Genomic DNA, 27,959 nt, shown 5'->3' with positions numbered 1-27,959 from the left:
TTTTTTATTATTCAGATGGCCAAATTCTGACTGAGGAAAATGTGCTGGCCAGTTTGTTATTTGCTCATTAAATGACAATAGGTGACAGTTTTTTTTATTTGATGTGGAGGCTGAAGTATAAGGAGTGCTATCCTTCTGAAGAATTTGCCCTCTCCTGTGGTTTGTAATGTAATGAGCAGCACAAATGTCTTGATACCTCAGGCTGTTGATGTTGCCATAACTCTTTTACATGCTCCCATACTGAATGTAACCCCAAACCATGATTTTGCCTTCACCAAACTTGACTGATTTGAATGTTGGGTCTAATCGAGTTCCAATAGGTCTTCAGCAGTATTAGTGATAATTGCAGTTCAATAGATGATTCATAAGAAAAATCTACTTTCTGCCACTTTTACAAATGATCAATTAAGTCTGTTGCTCTTACAACTGGGAATAACGACAAGACTTTGGTCAGGTAATAGAGTATTGTTTTATTACACAACAAATTAATTCACGTACTTTAGCATGGTTCATAAACGCTAATAAGCTACAACAGTAGGGCGAGGCAGTGGCACAGTAGGTAGTGCTGTCGCCTAACAGCAAGAAGGTCGCTGGTTCTGTGTGGAGTTTGCATGTTCTCCCTGCCTTCGCGTGGGTTTCCTCCGGGTGCTCCGGTTTCCCCAGAGTCCAAAGACATGCGGTACAGGGGAATTGGGTAGGCTAAATTGTCCATAGTGTATGTGTGTTTTCCCAGAAATGGGTTGCAGCTGGAAGGCATCCGCTGCGTAAAAACTTGCTGGATAAGTTGGCGGTTCATTCTGCTGTGGCGACCCCGGATTAATAGAGGGACTAAGCCGACAAGAAAATGAATGAATGAAGCTACAACAGTTTTTTTTTCATGTACGGTGTTTTTAACCTAGGCCTAGTATTAAGCGTTTCTCTTTCTTGCACAGAAACACACACAACATCTGCGTCATGTGTTCAGTACTACTTAATTCTAATAGAGTGTTATCGGATGTAAGTTTGATTTTAATAAACTGTAAGAGTCAGTGTGCCATTATATTGTTTTCGCTTAAGCGTGCCAGCATTCAGAAACCCGCCCTTCAGTGCGCCACTAGGCGGATGAGATCGAGACTCTGTGGGGTAAAGGCGAAGAGGAAATGCCATTGCCTCCGTGCTCAAATTTCCCTACGTATTTACTGCTGTTAAAGGAGCCGTTTCCACTTCCATGTAGCCATCCATTTGTATTAGGCGGTCATAGGACGACACGTGAAAGAACGGGCTTATGCATTAGCCTTTCCTTCACCGGTTGGAGCCCAAAACTGCTCCCACCCGTAGTGTCTCCTCCTCCTGCCGCTGATATGACAGTCTTCACAGCCTCCGAAACACAGAGACGCGGATCTAGCGTGGATGCCTGATATGCGCTGAAAAGATGCCTGCGCTGCTTCTTCCATGAGGTCTGTTCAAGCTTTTGACTTCATCTTGTCTCAACATGGAAATACTTACACGGTGCTCGGACAGGATGATGTGTTGACATTGGCTCCCGAGATCCCGGTGATGTGGCCAGTTTCAGGTACTTTCAATTATACTGTTTTCTTATGGGAAAAAGCTAGTGCGTCAAGCATGTTTTAAATTTCTTCGTTGTTGTTTTTAAAAAGGTGGTCGTAACACATGTTGGGGAGAGAAGCATCACATGTACGCGTCGGTTTTCCTCGTAGTTTCTTTGTTGTTGAGTCCTTCCTGAACTGTACGAATGTTGTGATGTCATCATTTTTTTGCTGTCACTGCACGCCAGACAAAAGAGGAGAAGCGTGTAAGCATGTCGTTAAAGCAGAATATTTTCATTATTATGATTATTTATAAATATTGTCATACAGTTCTTATAGTTTCATAGAGTTTCATGATTGGTTAGGCCAGTAGGTGGCGACATACAATGCATAATGAGTCCCTTACAAAAATTAAACCTTTATATTGGTGTAGTAAAAAATTGTAGTACTCTTACAATGTTTATTTTTTGTACTGGACACCAGTTTACTACAATTACCATGGTTTAACAATGGTTAGTGCAGCAATACTACAAATAACAACCCAAAAATGTAGTTGGTTTATTTGTAGTAAGTCAGTTTTTTTAGAGGTCATTAACCTTCTGGATTCATTCACTGGGTGATTCGTTACTCAGACTTGGGTGACTAAAATAAGTCTTTGGTTTATATATTCCCTAAAGTACAGGTGTTTACTCATTCATTAAAGGTGCACTAGGTGACCTGCCAGAATGCTATCCGTTAGCATAATATAATTGAAACATAGTCCTTCTTATGCTGTCATGTCTCCTGAAATAATGAATGCACACCTTAAAGATGACAGTAGACAATTTACTAGATCATGTCAGTCGCTAGTTTGAAAACTTTATAGTACTTCATAATAATTAAATTCTGAATGAAAAACTATTATATTTAGCACATTTTCAGTTGTGTAGCAAGACTACTGTATGCTTAGTGGTTGGCCGTCGGGATGCAGGAATTACACTTATTACTAAGCTACACTTACATGCTATTTCAGACCAAATATTCAGAGTAGCATGGTAGACAATATAGGTCACAGGTTGCGATTGTTAAAGAATGAACCAATGCGAATATAAAACCTACTTCACCTGAGTAAAGCAGGCTAGGTGGAATATTGCTATTTACTGATGTCTTGTTGTTAAATTAATCAAAATCTACATTATCGATGCTGTAAATGAGAGCTTTTGAAGTTCAAAATAGTCACATAAATCTTTCGCCAGAAGTTTTTAGTGGCTGAACAACACTTCCGTGCATATAACCCATTCAAAACAACACAATCTACATCAGCTTTGCATGACTAAAATAGTTTTAAAACAGAACATTACCTGTCTAAAAGAAATACTTTAGCCACGGTGTCCTCCTTCCTCCAGCGTGCAAAAAGAAACTCCAATATTGATTCTGGATTTTAAAAAGTTTTGATTCAGCATTTGTTTTTACAGCTGTCACTCTCTTGTGTGTGCCGCGTTCACATATCAGAATTATGGTAATTATCAGCCTGACAAATTTTATTTGGATGAACATTATTTAGTCTTATGTGTTAACCCAGAATATAAAAATACATTTAAATCATTACTATTGGAATGTGAAGACACTGTCAACCAGCTCAACAAAACATGTTTCTGAAGACAATCATCTACTGTATGTTTAAGGTTCCATTCACACACTAAGGCAGTGATCCTTGGTCATTCCTAAAATGGAAGTCAAATAATTTTTACAAAGAAACGTATACAAGCTAAATAAATGAACACTCGTAACCTCAGATGATGAATGAAATCTTATGAAGCAAAAAGATTTTCAAGCACTAGTACCATAGCCTCGAAAAAGAATGGGTGCTGAGCATGTTCAGTTGTCATATATTCACACACACATATTTATATATAGTCAGTCTTCTCATTTGATATTGCACACATGAATAGAATCTTACTACACAGGTTGCAGCATCCAGTATGAGTAGAAGTACATTGATGAACAATACAACAGACACTACAACACACACTACAACACACACACATCCTCCCTAAGTTGTAAATAAACAGATCTGCACACATGCTCTTGCACGTGTCATTGTGCGACAGGAAACTTGAGCTCCACAGTGCCGTAAACATGCACAGGACCATTTGCAGATGCCGTGGTTATATACAAATAATCTAATGTCATGATTCAATATACAGAAGGTTTTAATCGCACAGACAGAGTTGTTTTTCAGTCCCGATAGCTGTCGACTTAAACTTTATGAATCACCACAGTTTCAACTATGTATATAAAAAAGGTCAACTACCTCTTGGATGGCCTGAGGATGCAAAAAGCATGAACTATTGTATTCAAAAACGCATATTTGTTCACAAAAATACCCTTACAAACACAAATTCATTCACAAAAAACTCAAAAATACATATTCATTCATAAAAAACCCAAAAACACATTCATTTACAAAAGAAAACTAAAAACACACAATCATTTACAAAAAACCTTTAAAAACACATTAATTCACAAAAGAAACCCGAAAACACATATTCATTCACAAAAAACCCTCAAAAACACATTCATTCACAAAAGAAATGCAAAAGCACATCTTTATTCACAAAAAAACCTCAAAAACACATCCATTCACATAAGAAACCCAAAAGCACATATTTATTCACAAAAAAACCCTCAAAAACAAATATTCATTCACAAAAAAACTTTAAAAACACATTCATTGCCAAACCCCCCCAAAAACACATTCATTCATAAAAGAACCCCAAAACACATATTCATTTACAAAAAACCTTTAAAAACACATATTCTTTCACAAGAGAACCCCAAAAGCACATCTTCATTCACAAAAAACCCAAAAACAAATCCATTCACAAAAGAAACCCAAAAACACACATTCATTCACAAAAAAACCCAAAACACATATTCATTTACAAAAAACCTTTAAAAACACATTAATTCACAAAAGAAACCCAAAAACACACATTCATTCACAAAAAAACCCAAAACACATATTCATTTACAAAAAACCTTTAAAAACACATTAATTCACAAAAGAAACCCAAAAACGCATATTCATCCACAAAGAAACCCTCAAAAACACATTCATTTACAAAAGAAACGCAAAAGCACATCTTTATTCACAAAAAAACCTCAAAAACACATCCATTCACATAAGAAACCCAAAAGCACATATTTATTCACAAAAAACCCTCAAAAACAAAAATTCATTTACAAAAGAAACCCAAAGACAAATGTTCATTCACAAAAGAAACCCAAAAACAGATATTAATTCACAAAAAAACCCTCAAAAACACATATTCATTTACAAAAAACCTTTAAAAACACATTAATTCACAAAAGAAACCCAAAAACGCATATTCATCCACAAAGAAACCCTCAAAAACACATTCATTTACAAAAGAAACGCAAAAGCACATCTTTATTCACAAAAAAACCTCAAAAACACATCCATTCACATAAGAAACCCAAAAGCACATATTTATTCACAAAAAACCCTCAAAAACAAAAATTCATTTACAAAAGAAACCCAAAGACAAATGTTCATTCACAAAAGAAACCCAAAAACAGATATTAATTCACAAAAAAACCCTCAAAAACACATATTCATTTACAAAAAACCTTTAAAAACACATTAATTCACAAAAGAAACCCAAAAACCCATATTCTTTCACGAAAAAACCCCTCAAAAACACATTAATTTACAAAAGAAACGCAAAAGCACATCTTTATTCACAAAAAAACCTCAAAAACACATCCATTCACATAAGAAACCCAAAAGCACATATTTATTCACAAAAAACCCTCAAAAACAAAAATTCATTTACAAAAGAAACCCAAAGACAAATGTTCATTCACAAAAGAAACCCAAAAACAAATATTAATTCACAAAAAAACCCTCAAAAACACATATTCATTTACAAAAAACCTTTAAAAACACATTAATTCACAAAAGAAACCCAAAAACCCATATTCTTTCACGAAAAAACCCCTCAAAAACACATTAATTTACAAAAGAAACGCAAAAGCACATCTTTATTCACAAAAAACCTCAAAAACAAATATTCATTCACAAAAGAAACCCAAAGACAAATATTCATTCACAAAAGAAACCCAAAGACAAATATTCATTCACAAAAGAAACCCAAAAACACATATTAATTCACAAAAGAAACCCAAAAGTGCATATTTATTCACAAAAAAACCTTACATTTTCATCCAATGTTTTACATACCTTTTTTACTTATAAACATTTTAAATGTCTTGTTTATAATAACATTACTCTTTTTTCTTTTTGTATAGGAGTATATGATATATAGATGATTCAGAATATGCCGGAATGTTTTTCCTCTCTCATCTGCCTTTGAGAGCTCATAGCCCCCTGGATCGAGTACAACAACACGGAGGACAGTGATTTGGTTACCATCAGACAGGAATATATGGCACCTCAGCAACCTTCCAGCATGGAGGAGCAGTCCGGTGAGCTGTGTGAACCTGAATCTGAGGAGCTAGAGAAACAAGGACCAGGACCCCCTTCTAATGCAAATGCACCCGATAGCTATGATGCTCCAGATGGAGGCTGGGGATGGGTGGTTCTGCTGGCCACCATCATTGTTTTAGCTCTGACTCTGGCCTTTCCCTCCTGCATAATCATCTTCTACTTGGACCTGCAGAAAGAATTTGAGGCTACTAACAGTCAGACATCTTGGGTGCCGTCAATAATGACAGCTGTTCTGCACGCTGGAGGTGAGGAAATTGTAAATAAATGTACAAAAGTTTGTAATAACAAACAGAGACAAGAACTTAGAGATCATTTGTGTGCCCAAGAAGAAGTGAAAAAGATCTAATTTGCCTAGCTGTTTTGGGGAGAATAGAGGCCTTTTTTAATCTTATTTTGCATGAACGGTTTCAGTGTCAATTGAATGTTTCAGCTTTTAACATTAAATGCAGATGATGGTTCAGTTTTGCAAGCAATCCATAGACCACATTCCAAACCATGAGGTGTCATTCAAACAAAATCACAGATCAACTATCCTTTATGCAGTTTCACTCTTTTTTTTCAGGTTTAATTGAACATTATTTCCATTTCTTTGTAAGTGTTTGTAACTGAGTTATAGTAACTTCAAAGCCATTTTCGAAACATAGGCTCATTCTGAAAACGAAGCCCTATATACATTTCTGGAGATCGCGAATTATGTAGCTAGAAGTACGTATGGCTGCATTTCGTCTTTAAAAGAAATCCTACAGGGCGCTGTGACTTGGTTTCTTTTTTGTGCTAACAAGCTGACCGCTTCCCTCCATATGGACAGCATCCCTGCTGTTACAAGTTGCTCAGTTAGCTCGTCATATACAGCAGCGGTTCCCAACCGGGGGGTCGCGGCCCACAAGCGAGCTTTGTGGGGGACCGCATCATATTTAAAAAAAAATCTTAGCAGTGGACAATAGTATTACTGACATGAATATACAAACTGAATAAATATATATTTACACTAGTGGTGGGCCGTTAATGCAAGATTCTTAGGTGTGATAAAAAAAAAATTGCCGTTAATCTATTCTCAAAGTTGGGTTGGGAGCTGGGTCTATTTTACGCAAGCTATGATGACTTTCACCTTGATATATTAGCCAGATGTATACTTGACTGGTGAGCCGCCTGACAAAAGAGTGCTCTTCTGAATCAAATAGTAGGATGCCTAACTTTAACTGCAGTTTGGCAGTTTCACTTTAACTCATGAACATTTTATTCATTATCCTGTGACAAGCTGGAGTATTAGATGCAAATGAGGAGTTAGGACTGGTGAGAGTGTTATGGACTATAATAGCGTACGCCAAATAGAAAGAAAAAAAACTTCCACATTTCGCGATGTTTGTGTGTGTGTGCGGTCCTTTACTGACAGCCGCGTGTGGATCTTGTCAAAAAATATGGCGAAAGGTCCTAAAGACCGCGGTATTTACTTTAACAATGCCACTAATATCTGCATACTCCACATGTCTTAATTTCATTTCTGTTTAGTTCAGTTATGACTTTAGTTGGATTAAGGTCATCAAAAATCCCTGTTTGAGCTTATGTAGGCCTGGAAAGGTAAAAACGCGCTGGATAAGTTGGTGGTTCATTCCGCTGTGGCAACCGCTTTTTTATAAATGGACCAAGCCGAAAAGAAAATGAATTAATTAATCTTATTGAACATCATTTATTTTCATCACTAATTATCATAGTCGAACAGTTTCTCAAGCAGTTTGTGATGCAATTTGGAAACTGAAGATGAGCCCCTGGTCTAATGCACCACCTGGCTTGAGAAACCCTTTCTCAAAGACCTATTATTTTGGTAGCACACATATTCTGAATGCCTTCGGCAGAATTCAAATGAGCCATTTTAATCTAGATTAATCTAGATTAAAAAATAATAATCTATACCTAAATAATACACATACTGTTTGTTTGAAAAAAAAAAATTGTCATCATTACTGCAAACTCATATGAGCGATTATATCATTAAATGTGGAAGGGGTGCAGTTTTAAAACTGTCGTTGGGTTTAGGGAAGTCGGTGGGCGGGTCAATCTGCGCTTTTTAAAACACTGTTGGTTGGGTTTAGGGAAGGAGGAGGGTTGGTCAGTCATCCAATCAGTCATTCAGTCAGTCAGTCAGTCAGTCCACAGCAGCCTTTACGCGAGAACTGTGCGAATGGCACTCACAAATTAAATTTCAGATCTGAAAAAGCGCACACAGCGACCTCTTGTGCATTTGTGAAAACAAAAAACGGCAAAAAAAAAAAAACATAGCTCCTGGGATATATTTGGCGCTCTCCAGAAATGTATATAGCGGTACATTTTCAGAATGAGCCTGGGTTGCATTTTTTCATTGTATTTCAGCATTCAGAACTTCATCACTAGCACAAATTAAACTGCAAAAATGATGATTTCCAAACAGGTTTCCCAAACACTCAATTTTTTATTGCCTAGACAAACAAGTCTCACTTCAGAATATAAAAATTGCACTAAATAAATGATAAAGTTATTGTAGCATATAGTCAGTTTGCTCTGTCTGTTTCAGGTTAAAGGTTCAGAGTCTCCTACTTCTTATTAACTCTATCTTTGCATACATAAAATATCATTTCAAACACAACACACCGTTCACTTTGTTTACAATAACATTTGCATAATTTCCAACGTTTTTTGTGTACAGAAGTTTACAGCATTTTACCAGCATTCCTCCAGAATGACAACTGAAGATGTTTTTTAAGATGTAAAAATTGTTAAACATAATATAAACAAGGGCAGCGCAGTGGATAGCGCTGTCGCCTCACAGCAAGAAGGTCACTGGTTAGAGCCTCGGCTGGGTCAGTTGGCGTTTCTATGTTGAGTTCGCATGTTCTCCCCGTGGGTTTCCTCCGGGTGCTCCGGTATCCCCCACAGTCCAAAGACATACGCTATAGATGAACTGGGTAAGCTAAATTGTCCGTAGTGTATGTGTTAGAATGGGAGTGTATGGGTGTTTCCCAGTGATGGGTTGCAGCTGAAATGGCATCCGCTGTGTAAAACATAAACTGGATAAGTTGGCGGTTTATTCTGCTGTGGCAACCCCAGATTAATAAAGACACTCAGCCAAAAATAAAATTAATGAATGAATAAATAAATAATCAAGTTATTGTAGCATATAGTCAGTTTGCTCTGTCTGTTTCAAAGTAAAGTTTCAAAGTCTTGCTATACCTCTTACTAACTCTATCTTTGCATACATGAAATATCATTTCAAACACAACACGCTGTTCACTTTGTTTACATTAACATTTGCATAATTTCCAATGTTTTTTGTGAACAGAAGTTTACAGCATGAGTCCAACTTTCTTCCAGAATGACAATTGATGTTATTTAAGATGTAAAAATTGTTAAACATAATAATTATTTCATTGTATCTGGGTGCTGCAGCAGGACTAACATTAATGAAATAATATGTTATATCAAATACAAAAAAAAATATGGTATATGGCATCATTCCATTAACAACAGATTAATGATATTTTAAAACAATATATTTTTAATTGCTCACCTCATGTCATCCGGCTATTGATCAGCATCACAGAATGTGGCATTAAATAAATGAAATGCTAATGGGCATCAACTTAAATATTTTATGTCTAAGGGGTTTGGCTCACAAGATGTTTTCAAATCCCTGCGTGAGTCATTAAAGCACAGAGCACGGTTCTGAAGCTGCAGACATACATGAGTGAATGACTATTGTGTCTGGAGTTAAATTGGGTCACACTTGATTGAAATTTAACCTGTGGAAAATCCAATTCACAGATGTGTAACTTTTTAAAAGTCTGAAGTGTTGATGTATAGCCGGAAATCAAGTATACCATTGACTTTCCACAAAAAAAATCCAAAATAAAAATGCAAATTTGATTGCAGTCAAAATGTGACTATAATTACTTATGAAAGCAATAAAACTCCCTAAATGCATTTTTGGTTTTATATTTGTAAGATGTGATATAGTTAAGAAATAGCATGAAAACAAAAGTCCATCATATAAGCATGTATGTAAAGGCAAAAGTAATTTTGTACAATGGAAATTACATGTAAATTACATTTTAGATGCAACGTTGTCTTTTTTTCTTATTTTAAATTTTTTTTAAAAGTGTAATCAGCTCTAAAAAAATCTGGAGCAGAACACATTTAAATGGCTCATGAGAACACAAAGTGTTTTGTTGATTACTAAATTTGTTCAAATTATTTAATTATTAATTCACAGTTTCTTATTTTTGTGACGGTGAAGTGACGCTGACAACAGTGCAGATCCAAATGCAGGTTTATTAGAGAGGTTAGGTAAGCAATGGTCAACACAGGGGAAAACAGACGTATGCAGGCAATCCACAGTCATAGTCAGATGCACAGGCAGATGGTTAGAAGGCAGGCAGCGGACAGAGATAAACAGAAAACAAGGCGAGGATTAAAACACGGCAAAGCAAGACAAAGGAAACGCATTGTAATGTCACTAAACAGTAAACAAGACTCAGCAACGTCTGTGTTTGAGAGGTGTATAAATAGTCTGTGTAATCAGTCCAAAAGCAGCTTCAGCTGTAAGTGTCTAATCAGACTTAGAGCAGGTGAGTGTGTTGCATGACTGGGATCTGTAGTCCATAAACCGGCCGCTTTATGGTTTGTGTGAATGTGAATGTTTTCCAGTGATCTATGGTGTTTAGATCGCTGGTGATTGTGACAATTTTCTATCTCAATAAATTATTTATAACAAATAATTTGAATAAATATTTCAAAGAATGACCAACGAAGACAGGTATTTCTTTCCACCTATTGGCATCATTTTTATTAATTCATGACATGTCTGAACTAGCCAAGAAGTCACCAACACAAAAACACACACAGCAAAAGAAAACTTAATAATCATTTTAACTTTAACACTTAACATTTTTTATCATTTTTTATTTGTTTAATGATTATAAATACAGTAATTTTAGTCATTTATTATTATTGTACTTTACTATTGTACACAAATGGAAATTTATCTTTGCCTTCACCACACAACCACATCAGCGTTCACATTACACATATAACAGAAAAACAGACAACACAAATGCATTCAATGTTTTCGCTTAAATCACATTAAAAAGTCATCATCATAATCAGTTCTTGTGCACTGAATGGACAAGTACATTTAAAAAGTTTAATCTTTGCTTATTGTGTAAAGATGACTGTACTTTATGTGCTTGCTTTATCTCAACTGTTGACTTTATATCTGGTTTAGGCCCCTCACCAATATATCTCCAACAGAGATGGTAATCAAAAGTGTTTTGTTTTTTCACTGTTGTATTTACACTGTAAGTTTGGTGTAGTCATAATAGCAGCCATAATTATAATAATCAGAATAGAAAAAACAGGAACAGCTTGATCCAATATTTATTACACCCTCTTAAACTGCTATATGCCAGCTACTTGAGATATTTGTGTTGAGCATATTTGAACAAGATCTCTAATTGTTATATGGTGGCTGGTTGTTGGCCGTTCGTTGTAGGAATAGAAAATCTGACTTTTTCCATGTTTAAAAGAACACTGCTGTTTTTTTGTTTTTTTTGGTGAAAACTTGGTCAAACTTTATTTTGATGTTACGTTTGTTGAATTTAAGTTACATTGCATCTACATGCCAACTAATTCTCATAAGATTATAAGTAGACTGTTAGGTTGGGGATAGGGTTGGGGTTGGGGTTAGGGTTAGTGTAAATACTTTAAAAGTTTCTTATAGTCAGTTAAATGTCTGTTGAAGGAGCAGTATCAACAGATATTAAGCAGACAATCTACTAATGCTCAAATGTACCATCAAAATAAAGTGTTACCAAAAACTGGCTTATTTTACAAGTCCATTACAGTTATACATTAGAGTTTGATCATTTTTGAATCCATTAAGCCGATCTCCAAGTCTGGCAGGAGCATTTTAGCGTATCTTAGCATAGATCATTGAATATTATTAGACCATTAGCAATTCACTCAAAAAATGACCAAAGAGCCTTGATAAATATCCTGTAACTCTTCTGTGGTTAAATTATTTACTTATTGTTTAGGTCGACGTGGGTAGGAACTATAATCTCATTCTGGTGTAATAAACAATGAACTGCAATGCAAGTCAACATTACAGTATTATTTTTGGCAAACACATCAGAGAAGATTTTAGATCAGGGATGTCAAACTCAATTTCTGGAGGGCCACAGCTCTGCACAGTTTAGTTCCAATCCTAATCTAACACATCTGATCAAACTGATTGAGTCCTTCAGGCTTGTTTGAAACTTACAGGTAAGTGTATTGGAGCAAAGTTTGGACTGAACTGTTCAGGGCTGTGGCCCTCCAAGAATTGAGTTTGACATCCCTGTTCTAGATTAATCTACTCCACAGCAACTGCAATAATTTATACACTAACCTTTTAAAAACATTCAACTTGTAAATAAGTGTTTTTCTCCATCATTATTTGACTGTGATTTAATGTTTCTGGAGTGTCAGAATAAGATTTAAAGACTGTGGCTTCTTCTAAAAATTAGCAGCTAATTTGCATTTGCAAACACACACACACACACACACACACACACACACACACACACACACACACACACACACACACACACACACACACACACATGGCGTGTTTCTGCTTAGAACCAAATTGGGACAAATATGACAAGCTATAACAAATTACTTACTGCACATCGTATGAAAGGGCCATTGTTTATCCACTTTAAACCTTTTTTATTCTTTGCATGTCTCCTTCAGGTCCTCTGTGCAGTGTGCTGGTGGACCGTTTCGGCTGTCGGGCGACAGTGATGTTTGGAGGAGTGCTGAGTGGCTTTGGGATGGCGGTCAGCTCTTTCTCTCATTCCATAGTTGACTTATACATCACCGCCGGGGTCATCACAGGTCAGTACGTCCCTAGAGGAAGTGGTTATTGCATCCGCTATTTGTAGACAGAAGAGCAGAACAGCAGAGATTGCATAAACATTGTGGTGATTATGCAAGGGGTTATCACTAAGTATTTTACCAGCTGACATGACTTGAATAACAGAATATGAATACAAATATCTTGAGCAACAGCACATAAATCCTGATGTGTGTAATATCAGTAGCGCAATAAATCTTGATGTGTGTGATATCAGTAGCACAATAAATCCTGATGTGTATAATATCAGTAGCGCAATAAACATATAATTATGGCATAGGCTGTCAGTATGTTACTAAATAATACATGGTATTATTATATTTGTTTCATTGATTGATTGAGTAAAAATTAAACAAACTAAATTGGCCGTACTGTATGTGTGTAAATGAGTATGGATGGAAATGAGTGTATGGATATTTCCCAGTTATGGGTTGCAGCTGGAAGGGCATCCGCTGCATAAAAAATATACTGCATAAGTTGGCGATTCATTCTGCTGTGGTGACCCCCGATTAATAAAGGGACTAAGCCGAAAAGAATATAAATGAATAAATGAATGTATTGTCTAATAATTAATTATCACATCAATTTATAAATGATTTACTACTACTGTCAATAAATATTATTTAAATATTCTTTACATTTTTATATTTTATAATAATAACAATAATAATAATAAATGTATTAAAGAATGTTAGAGCTAAGATAGTCATGGGGCGCAGGTAAGAAATACATTAGCATTTATTATAATAGAGCTTTCAATAGAGTATTAAATAAAAACTAATTATTAAATATTATTAACAAAAAAGTGTTCATATCATCTAATGTTATCTAAAAATATGTATTATTGAATGTTACAGCTTTGATGTATTTATCATTCACTGGTCAATTATTATTATTTATTAAACTAAGAATTATTACTTCATTGTTATTAAAGGATAGCTCACCCGAAAATAAAAACGTACTCACTATTTGTTACATTCTTTCAAGTGGTTTCAATCCTTTATGCGTTTCTTCATTCTGTTGAACAGAAAAGAAGATATTTTGAAATATGCTGGAAACCTGTAACCATTGACTTCAGTAGTAAGAAACACAAATACTATGAAAGCCAATGGTTACTGGTTTACAACCTTTTCAAAATATATTCTTTTGTGTTCAACAAAAGGTGACACAGTGGTGCAGTAGGTAGTGCTGTAAGCAAGAAGGTCACTGGTTTAAGCCTCGGCTGGGTCAGTTGGTGTTTCTGTGTGGAGTTTGCATGTTTTCCCTGCGTTCGTGTGGGTTTTCTCCGGGTGATCCTGTTTCCCCAACAGTCCAAAGACTTGCGGTACAGGTGAATTGGGTAAGCTAAAATTGTCCGTAGTGTATGAGTGTGAATGAGGTGTATGGATGTTTCCCAGACATAGGTTGCAGCTGGAAGGGCATCCGCTGCGTAAAACATATGCTGGATATGTTGTTGGTTCATTCCGCTGTGGTGACTCCAGATTAATAAAGGGACTAAGTCAAAAAGAAAATGAATGAATGTTCTACAAAATAAAGAAACTCATAAAGGTTTGGAACCACTTAAAGGGCACCTATGATGCAAATCAACATTTTTAAGCCTATTTGGAGAGAACTTGTAAGCCTATTTGGAGAGAATAGAGTGATATAAACACAACTAGTGTCTTTTCTTCAATTTCCTGACTTTAAAATAGGATCCAAGTCCCAGTGATTTTGAGGCCCACCGCAACGTGGTGTAGGAGTGCAGTTTTCCCCGCCCACTGAATTGATTGACAGGCTCCATTTTTCTATAATAACATGTAAACACATGTCCATAAAACATTATTACAAATAAACTTGGAATAAAATATTTGTTCCAACTCTCTGTGATTTTTTATAAGTTGTAAAAGTTTAAAACGGTTTTAAAACAGAGCATGTTTGTAATAAAGACTGTAAAATCGCTATCTAATTCTTAACCACTATAATCACCACAGTCGCATGGTGTCAGTAAACGCTAATAATGTGTGTGTGTGAGACTCATCATTTCAGAAAGGCTTGAATAAACTCCACAACAAATATGTTAAATAAAATTGGGTATTTTTGACTAATGAATGAGCTGTATTTCAGCTTCCTCCGTGTCTGTCTCTGTCACTGACTGCTGTTTATCTGACATAATGCAACATGAGAAGCAGACAGGCACGTTAGAACGGTGGGCGGGGAGAGGCAGCTCATTTGCATTTAAAGCCACACTCTACAACAGGTACACTGTATTCAGACACTAAAATTTGCATATTCTAGAGGCCATAATAAATAATCTGATGGGTATTTGGAGCTGAAACTTTATAGGCACATTCTAGAGACACCAAAGTTGTATTTTATATCTTGTAAAAGGGGTTAAATAGGTGCCCTTTAAACGGAGAGTAAATAGTGAGTTCATTTTTTTGCCATGTTTGTGTGAACTATCCCCCAAAACTCATAAAGGTTTGAAACAAGTGAATGGTAAATAAATCATAATAGCATTTTATTTTTGAATGAACTATCCCTTAATATAAATACAGTTATAGACACACATAGAAAATATGGATTTGATAGTTGGTATGTTTACTGTAAGCTAACAAATACAATGAATTTTAGTCTGTGTTTTTACAGTTTTGAATCCATCTAAATCCCCCTTTATTTGCTTCACAGGTCTGGGTTTCTGTTTCAGTTTTCAGCCTGCTGTCACCATTCTTGGCCACTACTTTGTGCGTCGTCGCCCTTTTGCCAACGCGATGTCCTCCACCGGCACTGCTCTGGGTCTCTCCACTTTGCCTTTTTTATGTGATTTTCTGAAGATTGAGCTTGGCTGGAGAGGAAGCTTTTTGGTCCTGGGCGCTGTGCTGCTAAACTGCTGTGTTTGCGGAGCCGTCATGAGACCAATCAGACCTCGCAAGCCCAGAAAGACCAATGAGATCAACAACAGCCCCAAAACCTCAGACAAAAAGGGTTGCATGCTGGGGATCTGTCAAAGTTTAGCGTCATCCCTCAGACAACAAATGGCCTTTGACCTCTTCTGTAGCAACACAAGATTTCGGGTGTTTTCATTGGGCATCACTTGGATGATGCTGGGTTTTGTGGTGCCACTGATTTACCTCGTCCCGTATGCATCGGCTGATGATATGGATCCAAGCCGGGCTGCCTTGCTCCTCTCCATTCTGGGATTTGTTAACATCTTTGTTCGGCCTCCTGTCGGAGTCCTCTTTAGCCTTCCCTGGTTCAAAGGTCGCCACATTTACGTTTTTTCAGCCGCGCTCCTAATAAACGGACTCAGTAATAGCATTTGCTGCATTTCTGCAAGTTTTCCTGTGCTGTTAGTTTACGTGTTGACCTACGGACTGTCCATGAGTGTGGTTGGCTCGCTGATGTTCACCGTTTTGATGGACACAGTGGAAATGAGTCGATTTCCTTCTGCTCTCGGCCTGCTGTCTATCATGGAGAGCGTCACATTGCTGATTGGACCTCCACTCGCAGGTAACTTGAAAACCTTGTGTGTTTTGAATTGTATGTTAGGAAGGCACAATGCACAATGTCACAATGCCATTAAATGTATTTTATTTATTTTTTTATTTTTTTTGGCCTTTTTGCCTATATTAGATAGGACAGTATTTAGACAAGAAGCGAAGTTGGAGAGAGAGAGGGTAGAGTAGGGAAATGTCCTTAAGCCTGGATTCGAACACGGGACACCCTGACATACTACTGCACCATATGTCGACACGCTAACCACTAGGCTATTGCACCGACTCTGCCATTAAATGTAGTGGAAATCAAATGTGAGAGAACACTTGATTTTAATACTACTACTAATAATAATAATCAATAAGTAATCTTAATTGTTCAAAATTTGAAAGAGTTTAAGATTTCACTATGCTATGCCTTTGTTTTACAAAACAGCTGTGGAATTTCTGTGGAAAACAGAATGATTTGGGAAGAGAACAGCTATGATTGCAGCTCAAAAAGAAAACTACATCTAAAATTTTGGATGGTTACAGCAGTCAAAAATTAGTAGGAAAATTGAGTAGGAGCTATAGTGTGGATATAGTGTGTAGTCTGTGGATTTCAATGACTTCAGCACATTTGATGCTACAGGACATCACTTGTCTTGTCCACAGTTAACTAACTGTAGTGGGTTTCTTAGTCATAACTTTGTGACCAAGGATTTTATAGCTATTACAGGTTTAGTTCGGGACTCTGGTTTGGCCATTTCATTATTTCAATTTTCAAGGAACTGTTTTATCTATAAAGCTGTGTGACAGATTTAATTTTTCTACATGAAAACTGCTTATTGATTGGACGATAAAAGCAAGGAAGGAACTGCTTTTTGAACTCATATTTCTGGTCCAGAAAAATCCCCAACTATGACATTTTACCTTCACCTTTTACTTTTTTTATGTGCTGTGGTTTCAATCTTCTCCCTTTTCGAGAATGAACATAATTTCCAGTCAGACCAAAATAAATGAAACTTACTTTCATTACTAAAGTGAGGATCAATTCGAATTGAGTGAGATTGTAAAAATGCAATATTCTTGTAATCAATTTGAAATTATATAAATTTGAAATCACTTCTCTTGCTATGGGCAAAAGGGTCATACCTTTGGCCATTTTGGACAATCTGTTGAGTGTTTCATTCACTTTTGAATGCTCTCTGTGTTTCAAAGTCACTGAAAACTGGAAAATTAGGCTGCCAGTTTAACAGGGTTTGTCAGATAACTGAGGAATTTACCACCAGGTGTAGACTAACACTAGTTACAGAGAGGTAACTGTTCTCTCATTTTTATCAAAATTCTTTTTAAAATTTCTCATTAAAACTTTTACACTGTACTTAAAAATATGTAACCCATGAAATTTAAACTTAAAACTGCTCTTTTACTCCTTTCGCTATAACTTCAAAAGGACCAAGGAGTGACCTTGAAACGTGGAAAAATGTATGTTGTTCTCTAATGCAGATCTCCACTGTATGGCCCAGAAGACAGCTCTGACAGATCTTTACGTGTCTAAAAGCTGTCTTGCTGGTATTTCAACATTTGTTCCTGCCCTATACTAGAGTCAAGTATTATCAATAGAGAGTAAGAGCATGTCTTTCATTTACTTGGATTTCATTTGCAGTGGATTCAAAGAGCGACAAAAGATTACAACACTTTATGAGTTGTTTTTTAAATACACTCGCCAGAAGGGATTTAAACTTTACCAGCTGAAATCGGAAGCTGGTTTGAAGGTGAAAAATGTGGGGAAAAAAGCACAATATTATCTAACCACTTCTGATTCTAGCTCAAATTTACAACATTCCAATAGTATGTGGATGCAGTCTTTGTGATGCAAGCTGAGATTGCATTGCCCAGAAATGCAGTGTCAGACACAATGCACTTGGTGGTGCTAGTGACATTACTGTGACGGGTAGGGTTAGGGGTGGGGTTAGGTGAGTGCATTAAAAAGCATTACATGCAGCTCAGCTTGAATTTGCACCGAGTCTGCAGCCAGACCCCTCTCCAATATTTAGTGTTTAATGCTCCCCATATAAGTACTGTTGTCTTCTTATGTACACAAGTGTTGGACAATGAAACAGTACAGGGGCTCATTTTGTGGCCAACACAGCAACAGTTCATCTTTGGAATGACAGACACAAGTCCTGCACAGTGGCCAGGGGGATTTTGAGGCATTCTTCTTGTAGAATAGTGGCCAGGTCACTACGTGATGCTGGTGGAGGAAAACATTTCCTGACTCGCTCCAAAAAAAACCCCAAAGTGGCTCAATAATATTTAGATCTGGTAACTGTGCAGGCCATGGAAGATGTTTAACTTTACTTTCATGTTCATTAAACCACTCTGTCACCAGTCTTGCTGTGTACTGGTAGTTAATCATCTTAATATGTGACACCGCCTTCAGGATACAATGTTTAAACCATTGGATGCATATATGGTCCTCCAGAATGGTTCGGAAGTCCTTGGCAGTGACGCGCACAGCTAGCACAAGCATTGGGCTAAGTGAATCTCAAAATATTTCAGTCCAAACAATCACTGATCCACCCCCATACTTCACTTTGGGCATGCAACTGACTAGGTGGTACGCTTCTTTGGGGCTTCTCCACACTATAACTGTCCTGTATGTGGGAAAGACAGTAAACGTGGACTCATAAAAGAACAATATATTTCACATTGTCCATAGTTGAGTGGTTCTAATCGTTTATGAATTTCTGTCTTCTGTTAAACACCAGAGAAGCTATTCTGAAGAATGTTGGGAAAAAATCCTTGAAATCCATAGCATCAAAAATATTCTATGGAAGTCAATGGCTGTCCCCACCCCTACATTCTTCAGTATATCTTCCCTTGTGTTTAACAAAAGAAAGAAACTCAAACAGATTTATAAAAAGCTGAGGGTAAGTAAATGATAACGGAATTTACATTTTGGCATGAACTATCCTTTTAAATACGAAGGAGAATAAGAATAAGCTAAATGTAATAGAGGTGAAGCAGTTTTGTGGTTAATAGTTGTGGGAAACAAAACAAAGGAACATAAAACAGAGCTGACAAGTTATAAACTTTACCCTGAAATTCTAATACACATGACATATTAACTTCCTAAAAACTCTTCTTATCGCATCTTCAAATCTGTCTCATTTATATCAGGAAATGAATGTTCTTTCCTGTCACGTCGCTGTACAATTCATTAGTCGTTAACAAATTCATTCAAAAGAATTCCCAAACATTCAAGTCAAAGAGAAAAGAAATGACATGTACAGAGTGAAATATTATAACCGTGATTGTGTAGATTGTGAAGGAGGTGTGTGCTTGTGTTTGTGCTGAAGCAAAGGAATGTCTCCTCCATTGTAAAGGCATTAATCTGGATTTACGTGTTGCTAGTGGGAGCGAAGGCGGTTCTCAGTCTGGTCAAACTGACCGGCTCTTTCTCACACTCAGATGTACATTGTTGAGCCAAGTACAGATTAGTATACTCGTTTTTGACTTGGCACACATTCTTATACTAGAAAACCCCTGCACAGTCATGGTGCATGACTTACTGAAAACATGATTTTGGTGGTTATTTTCAAAATAATGATGACAGAGCACTTTCTTTAACTTTACATTCTAAATATAGTTATATCCTATGTTATAGTAAACTGCTGGCTGCAAATACAATAATAGTAAAGAATACTTTGAGTGTCACACTATTCTTCAGGAATTATTTTAATATGCTGATGTTTTGCTCAAAAAATATTTATATTTATCATTAGTGTTATAAACGTATTATTTGTGTGTAAACCTTAAAAATAATGGTTAAAAGAAATTAATTCAGCATCGATACACTAAATTAATGAAAATGTAAAGATATTTTTGCTGTTATAAAACTACAATGTTTTTGTTTAATTAAATTCTCTACTCTTCAAGGAATTTTGAATTTAAAAAATGTAATAAAATGTTTTCCACAAATAATTAGGAGGAACTCCATTTCAACATTGTCAATAATAAGAGGCATTATGAGGAACTAAACAGCCATAATAAATGTGAACAAGATCAGGATATTCAAATAATTTCCGAAGGATCATGCGACACAGAACCCTAATGGTTATTGAAAATTCATATTTGAGTCACACTAATAAATAACATTTTACAAAGTATTAAATCAGTAATCGAAACCAATGAGTTTAAAACAATGAATTTACAATAGGGCTGGGCGATATGGCAAAAATGAAATCTTTATAATTTATTTCCATATTGAATGATAGCGATATATATTTCGATAGAAGTTGTTGATGCTTTTTAAAAGAGTGCCCCAACAATGACTGAAGCCACCAAAATAAGAGTGTCGATTAATTGGCATAACATATTTTCAGTCAATAAATATTCAGGTAGCACGTTCGCCTCACAGCAAGAAGGTAACTGGTTTGAGCCTCGGCTTGGTCAGTTGGCATTTCTGTGTGGAGTTTGCATGTTCTCCCCTTGTTCGCGTGGGTTTCCTCCAGGTGCTCCGGTTTCCCCCACAGTCCAAAGACATGTGGTACAGGTGAATTGGGTAAGCTAAAAATGTCCGTAGTGTATGAGTGTATATGGATGTATCCGGGTTGTGGCTGGAAGGGCATCTGCTGTGTAAAGCATATGCTGGATAAGTTCATTCCGTTGTGGTGACCCTAGATTAATAAAGGGACTAAGCCGAAAAGAAAATGAATGAATGAATGAAAATTTTCCGAAAATTCAGCGCATTTCTAATATCAACACATTTCGTCTTATGTATCACATATTAACGTCTTATGACGTTGTGTGCCTGCTAGGCAATAACTAAATGCACTACAGAATGTTACGTTTACAGACATCCACAAGTTACATGTAAACCAGCTTTTCACAGCGTAATGCTCATTACTCACTACTCTTAAATACTTTTAGGGCTACTTTTTACTCATACTTTGAGTCATATTTACAACAGATACCTTTACTCCACTGAAATAGATTTTAGGCAAGCAATGGTACTTTTACTTGAGTATGATTTTTCAGTACTCTTTCCACCACTGGTCAAGAAGACACACGGTTGCATTTTATTTTTTTTTCTATTTATATAAAATCACTTTAGAGAATTGAGACATGTCTAGCCTTTGACCTAGATGCAAATAAACTTTTAAATGTAACCATATGGGTTGTGTTACAGGATTCCTTGTGGACCGTACCCAGCTGTACACATATGTGTTCATGGCCTGCACCATCATAGTGGTCTTATCAGCTCTGTTCCTCATGTTCACCTTTTACTGGCTGGACTCCCGTGATGCAGCTAAAAAGGATTCTCCAGCCAAACCTGCAATCAATATCTCCACAGACTGTCAATACAGCAGTGTGCCTATAGATGGAGACAAGACCAATAAACCATCATCAGAAACAGAAAACACCACCTGCGTATGAGACCTGGATCTTGGTTTATTTACATTATTTCTTTGTAATTGTGATCCAGATCAGGTATATAAAATGTGCTGTTTAGAATTGTATAATTTCACATTCATTTTTTGAGTGTCAAACCCTGGTTGTTTTATAGAGTGCAGATGTATTTTTTCCATTTATTTTCCTATAGTGATAAAAAAAAAAAGATATATATATTTGTTAAAAGGTTATAAGCCATAAACCAAACCAATCAGCTATTAGGTGAATCACAACATTACAAATCTAAAGCAAAGAAATATATGAAAATCAGACAAAAAGTACAAGAATTAGTACTTGACGGCATTAATGAGAAAAATAACTGCAAACACAATTGTATCAAACAATGGAGTACAAACTATTTATTCAACCCAGACTCATTCTGGTTCCGTACCCCTATATACATTTCTGGAGAGAGCAAAATACATTCTAGAAGCTACGTTTTGTTTTTGCGAATTCTACTGAGGCTGCTGTGTACGCGTTTTCACATCTCAAACTTCTCTCATGAGTGCCATTCGCGCCTGCTGTTCTTACGTAAATCTACCAGAGGTCGCCGTCGACTGACTGACTGACCAAACGACTAATCCCACCACCCTCTTCCCTAAACCCAACTGATAGTGTTTTTAAAGTATCAATTGACCAGCGCCCACCCTCTTCCCTAAACCCAACCGACAGTGTTTTCAAAAGCAATCCAGAAAAAAAAAAGCCCTCATCTGATTTTTACCACATTTTCAGATTTTACCACATTCTCACCCTGTTATTTAATTGTTTATTTTATTTTTTAGCTTTTTGTTTTAGTCTTACCTGCTCTCTGTAACCGTTCTTCATCGGACTCGAACACCGTTGTCGCAGTCAACTCCACACTGTGTCTGCTACTGGACAAACTGGTAACAGCGGAAAAGTCGTCCAAATGGAGGCAATCGGTCAGCTGTTAAGCTAGAAAAGGAACGATGTCATACTGCCCTGTAGCATTCGTTTTAAAGATGAACTGCAGCCATATGTAGCTTTGGCTACATAGTTCGCGATCTCCAGAAATGTATGTAGGGCTACGTTTTGTTGTATTAATCTTACAAACATATTATATTTTAAGTTTATTGCAATAATTGCATATAAACATATACATTTCAAGCATTTTGAGAGCGTAAAGTCAGAGACCTGCTCGACTAGGTTAATCAGGGAGATTCTATGAAGTGGGCGAAGCCAAAGATGGTGTGCTTACTGTGGCTGATTGGTTGAATTTTCTGTGCAGCATTATAGGTAATGTAGATTTTTAGCATGAGTTTCACTATTACTGTCTAAAATAAGCAATTAATAACCTCGAAACACTCTAAAATGTCATTAGAAAGAATACGATTGCCTTAAATTGAGCAGAAACTGAAGGAAACTTAAACTTCCTTAGTTCCATGAACGTAATGATATTAATGCTCCGAACTCACATAAAATCCCAAATCATTATGTTTACCTTCCTTGGTAAACATGTGGAAATAGATTTTTAAATTGTAAATTTTATAAAACAAACTGTTCCAATGATGAATTTAAAAGCGGTATTATTGACGTATACACTGTGAAAAGTTTTCAAATTTCGGGCTTCACAAGTGTTGTCCATTTATTTATGGTTGCAAATTGCATTATGGGACCTTTATCTCTGCTTTATCCACTTTTGATATTGAAAATTCAACTCCACAGTTTAACAAATTTGTCTTTTTTTGACATTTTAGTAGTTTGAAATAATATAATGAATAAGAGATAATATACAGAGAATTGTCTGTAAAATAACAAAAAATGTTCTGGCAGTTTATTACAAGTTTTTTTTTACTGTATTATACAACACCAACACAGACAATATATCACTTCAAACTATAAGAAATGTTTATAAAAGTCACTTTTTTATTTTTAAGGTTAAAAGTTGGTGGATGAAAGATCAAGGTCCCATAATGCATTTCAAATGCATAAATAAACAGGGAAAATTAAAAAAGGAATCGCAAAAAACAGAAAACTGCAAATTTACATTTTTTTACAATGTAATTTACCCATAATTAATATTCTGTCATCTTTCACTAACCCTCCACATTTCAAATCTGTTTAAGTTTCTTTCTTCATTTTAACGCTTATGAAGATATTTTGAAGAATTTTGGAAACTAGTAGCTCTTGAAATCCATAGTATTTTTCCTACTATATAAGTCAAGTGAGTGGCCAACAGTTTAGCTAACAGCTAGCTTGTATAACATACAAAATTAAAGTTCAAAACATAATTACTTGGTTTAATAAGTAATAGTAAGCATCAAATCATATGTTATGTTCATATAATTTTTTCACACTGTACATCTACACTGTAAAACCCTAAAGAAGTTAAGGTAACTCAAACCATATGAGGAAACCAATTGCAGCAAACCATTTAAGTTCAAAAACTAATCTTAATGAGTACTGTGAACTTAATATATTTTAGTAAACGAAGCAATTTGAGCACAGTAAAACCAGATGAATGAAGAGAACTCAAGCCAACTGAGTACTGTAAAACCCAATAAGTTAGGGCAACTCAAACCGAAAGAAGGAAACTGATCGCTACAAACCATTTGAGTTAAACCAATCAATATTAGTACTGTGAATTTACTCCATTTAAATTGAAGTAATGAGGTATTTAATAAACTCATTACCTTCAATACTGAGTTCAAAACTCTCAAATGAGTAAATTTTGAGTTAACAACACTAATTCCATTCGATAAAGCTGACTGTTGGGTTTTACAGTGTACAGAAGGCTCTTATTAAGAATTAACAGATGTTTAGATGATGATTTTTTGAAAGTAATGAAGTCTGTAGTCAGCATTGCTTTACTTGGGCTCTTGTGCCTTGACTTTTAAACATGAGTTATCCCTCAACTTGTAAAACTTCTTACTCAGCTTGACTACCACTCAATTTTTAAAAACGAGTTACTAATATTCAAGTTTATTAGTAACTCAGCTATTCACCTAGTTTAATCAACTCAAATACGATGAGCTAGTTTAGTTGATCAATTTAAGGCGATTCCTTCCAGCAAGTTTTTTAAAAAGGAGAGTTCACACAACGTGTGAAAAGTCATAAACGTGCCATAAAAGTCAATGGCATTTTCCAACAGTCTTTTATGTATCTTCTTTTTTTGTTCAGCAGAAGAAAGAAACTCAAACAGATTTGCAACAAGGAGGATGAAGTAATGATGACAGAATAGTGATTTTTGGGTGGAACTAACTAAACTAATAACATTTTGCAGAGGGTCTGTCTTTAGAGGTTTGAAATGAAGGAGAAAACGAATGGAGTTTACAGTCTCTTTTATACATTTCCCAGTCTCATGTTACTGGTTTGCCTTAAACAGTATAATAGTGCCACGGCACAACAATTCTCATCCGTTAATGCTGTCTTCATTATTTCTGTCCTAAGAAAGTTACTTTGCCAGGAAATTAAGCTATTTGAAGGCAGGAAATGTTTCACCTCATGCCTATAAAATCCAGTTTCCTCAATATTTGCCAGTTATATTACTTTTGAACAGTTTGGGGTCTGTAAGATTGTTTTATTTTGTTGCAAATGATTAATCCAAACAGTTGTATTGTAATATTGTGAAATATTTGTTTATAGTGATTACTATATATAGTACATATATATTTCTTCTGGTGAAAGTCTTATTTGTTTTATTCCAGCTAGAATAAAAGCAGTTTTTAATTTTTTAATCACCATTTTAAGGTCAAAATTATTAGCCCCTTTAAGCAACTTTTTTTTCGATAGTCTACAGAACAAACCATCATTATACTATGATTTACCTAATTACCCTAACCTGCCTAATTAACGTAATGAACCAAATTAAGCCTTTATATGTCACTTTAAGCTGCATAGAAGTGTCTTGAAAAAGATCTAGTAAAATATTAGTTACTGTCATCATGGCAAAGATAAAAGGTATTATGTCCAGTGAGTCTTCAGCTCCAGAATCTCATGATCTTACATCTAATTTCTTTTTTTATTATCAGGTCCTACTGCTTAATATTTTGGTAGTAAGTGTGATTTAATTTTTTTCATTAAAACGTTACAAGGTTTAAAAGTTAAAACACAGCATTAATTAATGTATCTTGCTGAAAAAAGTGCTAATAACTTATAACTAATAGCTTACTGACCCCAAACTTTTGAAAGATGTACAACAATAAATGGAAAAAAAATAAGAGACCATTTAAAGGGTGCCTATTTTATCCCTTTTACACGATTTAAGAGCCTTTGGTGTCTCCAGAATGTGTCTATAAAGTTTCAGCTCAAAATACCTATTAGATTATTTATTATAGCCTTCAGAATTGGCCCATTTTGGTGCTTATTTATTTTGGCTGAATACAGTGTAGCTGTTTTTGTAGCCTGTGATATAAATGCAAACGAGCTGATTCTCCCCGCCCTCTGTTCACACGTCTGCTTCTCATCATGCATCAGATAAACAGCACAGAGACAGACTCGAATGAAGCTGAAATCCAGCTCATTAGTCAAAAATATGAAGCAAGTTTATTTTATGTATTTGTGGTTGAGTTAATTCAAGCCTTTCTGAAATGATGAGTCTCACACAAATGCCTTTTGCAGTACACACACATTTTACATCACGTTGCGGTAGGTCTTAAAATCACTGGGTCCTATTTTAACGTCAGGAAATTTAAAAATGAAGGCCTGACAACATTTATACCAACTTTTAAATACAAATGCTGTCATTTAGAGCCTTTTTGTACATAAAAAGTGCCTTTTTTCCAGATATGTTTATATCTACTATATTAATATTAAATGTTTAAATACATAATAATAGAATAACCTTAATATCATATGTTTTATCCAAACATAATAAACCTAGTAAATATTTCATATGGTCTCTTATTTTTTTCCATACCTACAGTATATCACACTGTGTTGTTTTATAGTGCACTAAAAGACCTGACCCTTAAAAGGATGATTTGATGTCTTTGGTCCAGTTGTTTCTAAAGGGTAGGAAAGGTACTGGATAACAAACTGCTTTGCTATTGTTGCACATGGGCTACACCAATACCAATATTCTTTAACCAAGATGATTTTAAAACAATGTGCTTTTTGTATGAGAAGTTTTCAACATGTACCATTTGGGGTGTTTGATTGTGTGTTTTGGATTTGTACAGGGGTTTGAACTGAAGCACATTGAAATCGAGTGTCATGAATTGTAACTTTACTGCTGAATACAGAGTGTCACATTTCATTTGCTGATTTTTGTAAACTCCTCATGTAAACTGATAGTGGTCTTGCCATAGTTTCATTGTTGTTTTGTTACTTTGCCAAAGCATATCTGAAAGCAGAAAGGACACTGACAGACTATCATTTTTATCACAAAGTGTAATACAATATATTTGCAGCAAAAAACAACAACAACATAAAAGTTTATTTCTGTACTTAGTTTAAATTTATTACTAAAGATGAATAAAGAAATTATCGACTGAAGAAAAGTCTTTTTTTTTTTTTTTTAATTAATTTCAAGAAGAATTATGTTTCAGCTTATGTGTTTTCTGTTTTGGAGAGAAGATTTTTTTCAACCCATTTGTAAACATAATACTTTTCAGTCCCTTAAAAAGGAAAACGTTAGATTTTTTTTGACTGTCATTTTGTGCATTTTTTTATATTAAATAAATAAATAAACAAACAAATAAATAAATAAATAAAATAAACCGTAACTTATCAGCCTTTTAATAAAAAAAATTAACAACTTATTCCAAAACACCTGTTTTTAGGTGTTTGTGTTCATGATGTGTGTGTGTTAACTACTGTGTGTGTGTGTGTGTGTGTGTGTGTGTGTGTGTGTGTGTGTGTGTGTTTGTTTGCTTGTGTGTATGTGTTTGTGTGTGTGTGTGTGTGTGTGTGTGTGTGCGCGCAATTGGATGTGTTAAATGCAGAGCACAATTTCTGATTATGGGGAGGTAAACTTGACCATTTTTTTCCAAAATAAAAAGATGCAAAGTTTATGATACACTGTTAAAAATTATATGATCAGTCCTGACAGCATATGTTTTTAGTTCATTGTAACTAAAATTAATTTAACTCACTGTTAACAAAGTTAATCATGTTCTAACTGA

At 35.5% G+C, this 27,959-nt stretch overlaps 1 protein-coding gene across 2 annotated transcripts; it reads left to right on the top strand.

Moving 5' to 3' along the window:
* The first annotated feature begins 1,096 nt into the window (after positions 1-1,096).
* slc16a5a (solute carrier family 16 member 5a) lies at positions 1,097-27,335 on the top strand. Of its 2 annotated transcripts, XR_015504199.1 has the most exons (6): positions 1,097-1,552; positions 5,841-6,284; positions 12,805-12,948; positions 15,632-16,453; positions 21,614-23,473; positions 23,800-25,362. XR_015504199.1 is itself a non-coding variant. In XM_087276470.1 (5 exons), the coding sequence occupies exons 2-5, from the start codon at positions 5,978-5,980 to the stop codon at positions 21,859-21,861; spliced, it is 1,521 nt and encodes a 506-aa protein (XP_087132596.1). In that variant the 5' UTR covers positions 1,097-1,552; positions 5,841-5,977; the 3' UTR covers positions 21,862-27,335. The 2 variants fall into 2 exon arrangements, 1 of the variants encoding a protein (XP_087132596.1); XM_087276470.1 differs by having other exon boundaries at positions 21,614-27,335.
* The last annotated feature ends 624 nt before the right edge of the window (positions 27,336-27,959 follow it).

Source organism: Danio rerio, chromosome 12 (genome assembly GCF_052040795.2).
Source record: "Danio rerio strain M-AB ecotype USA chromosome 12, GRCz13ab, whole genome shotgun sequence".
NCBI lineage: Eukaryota > Metazoa > Chordata > Actinopteri > Cypriniformes > Danionidae > Danio > Danio rerio.
The sequence above is the reverse complement of the archived record's forward strand: the minus strand, read 5'-3'. Positions and strand labels throughout refer to the sequence as shown.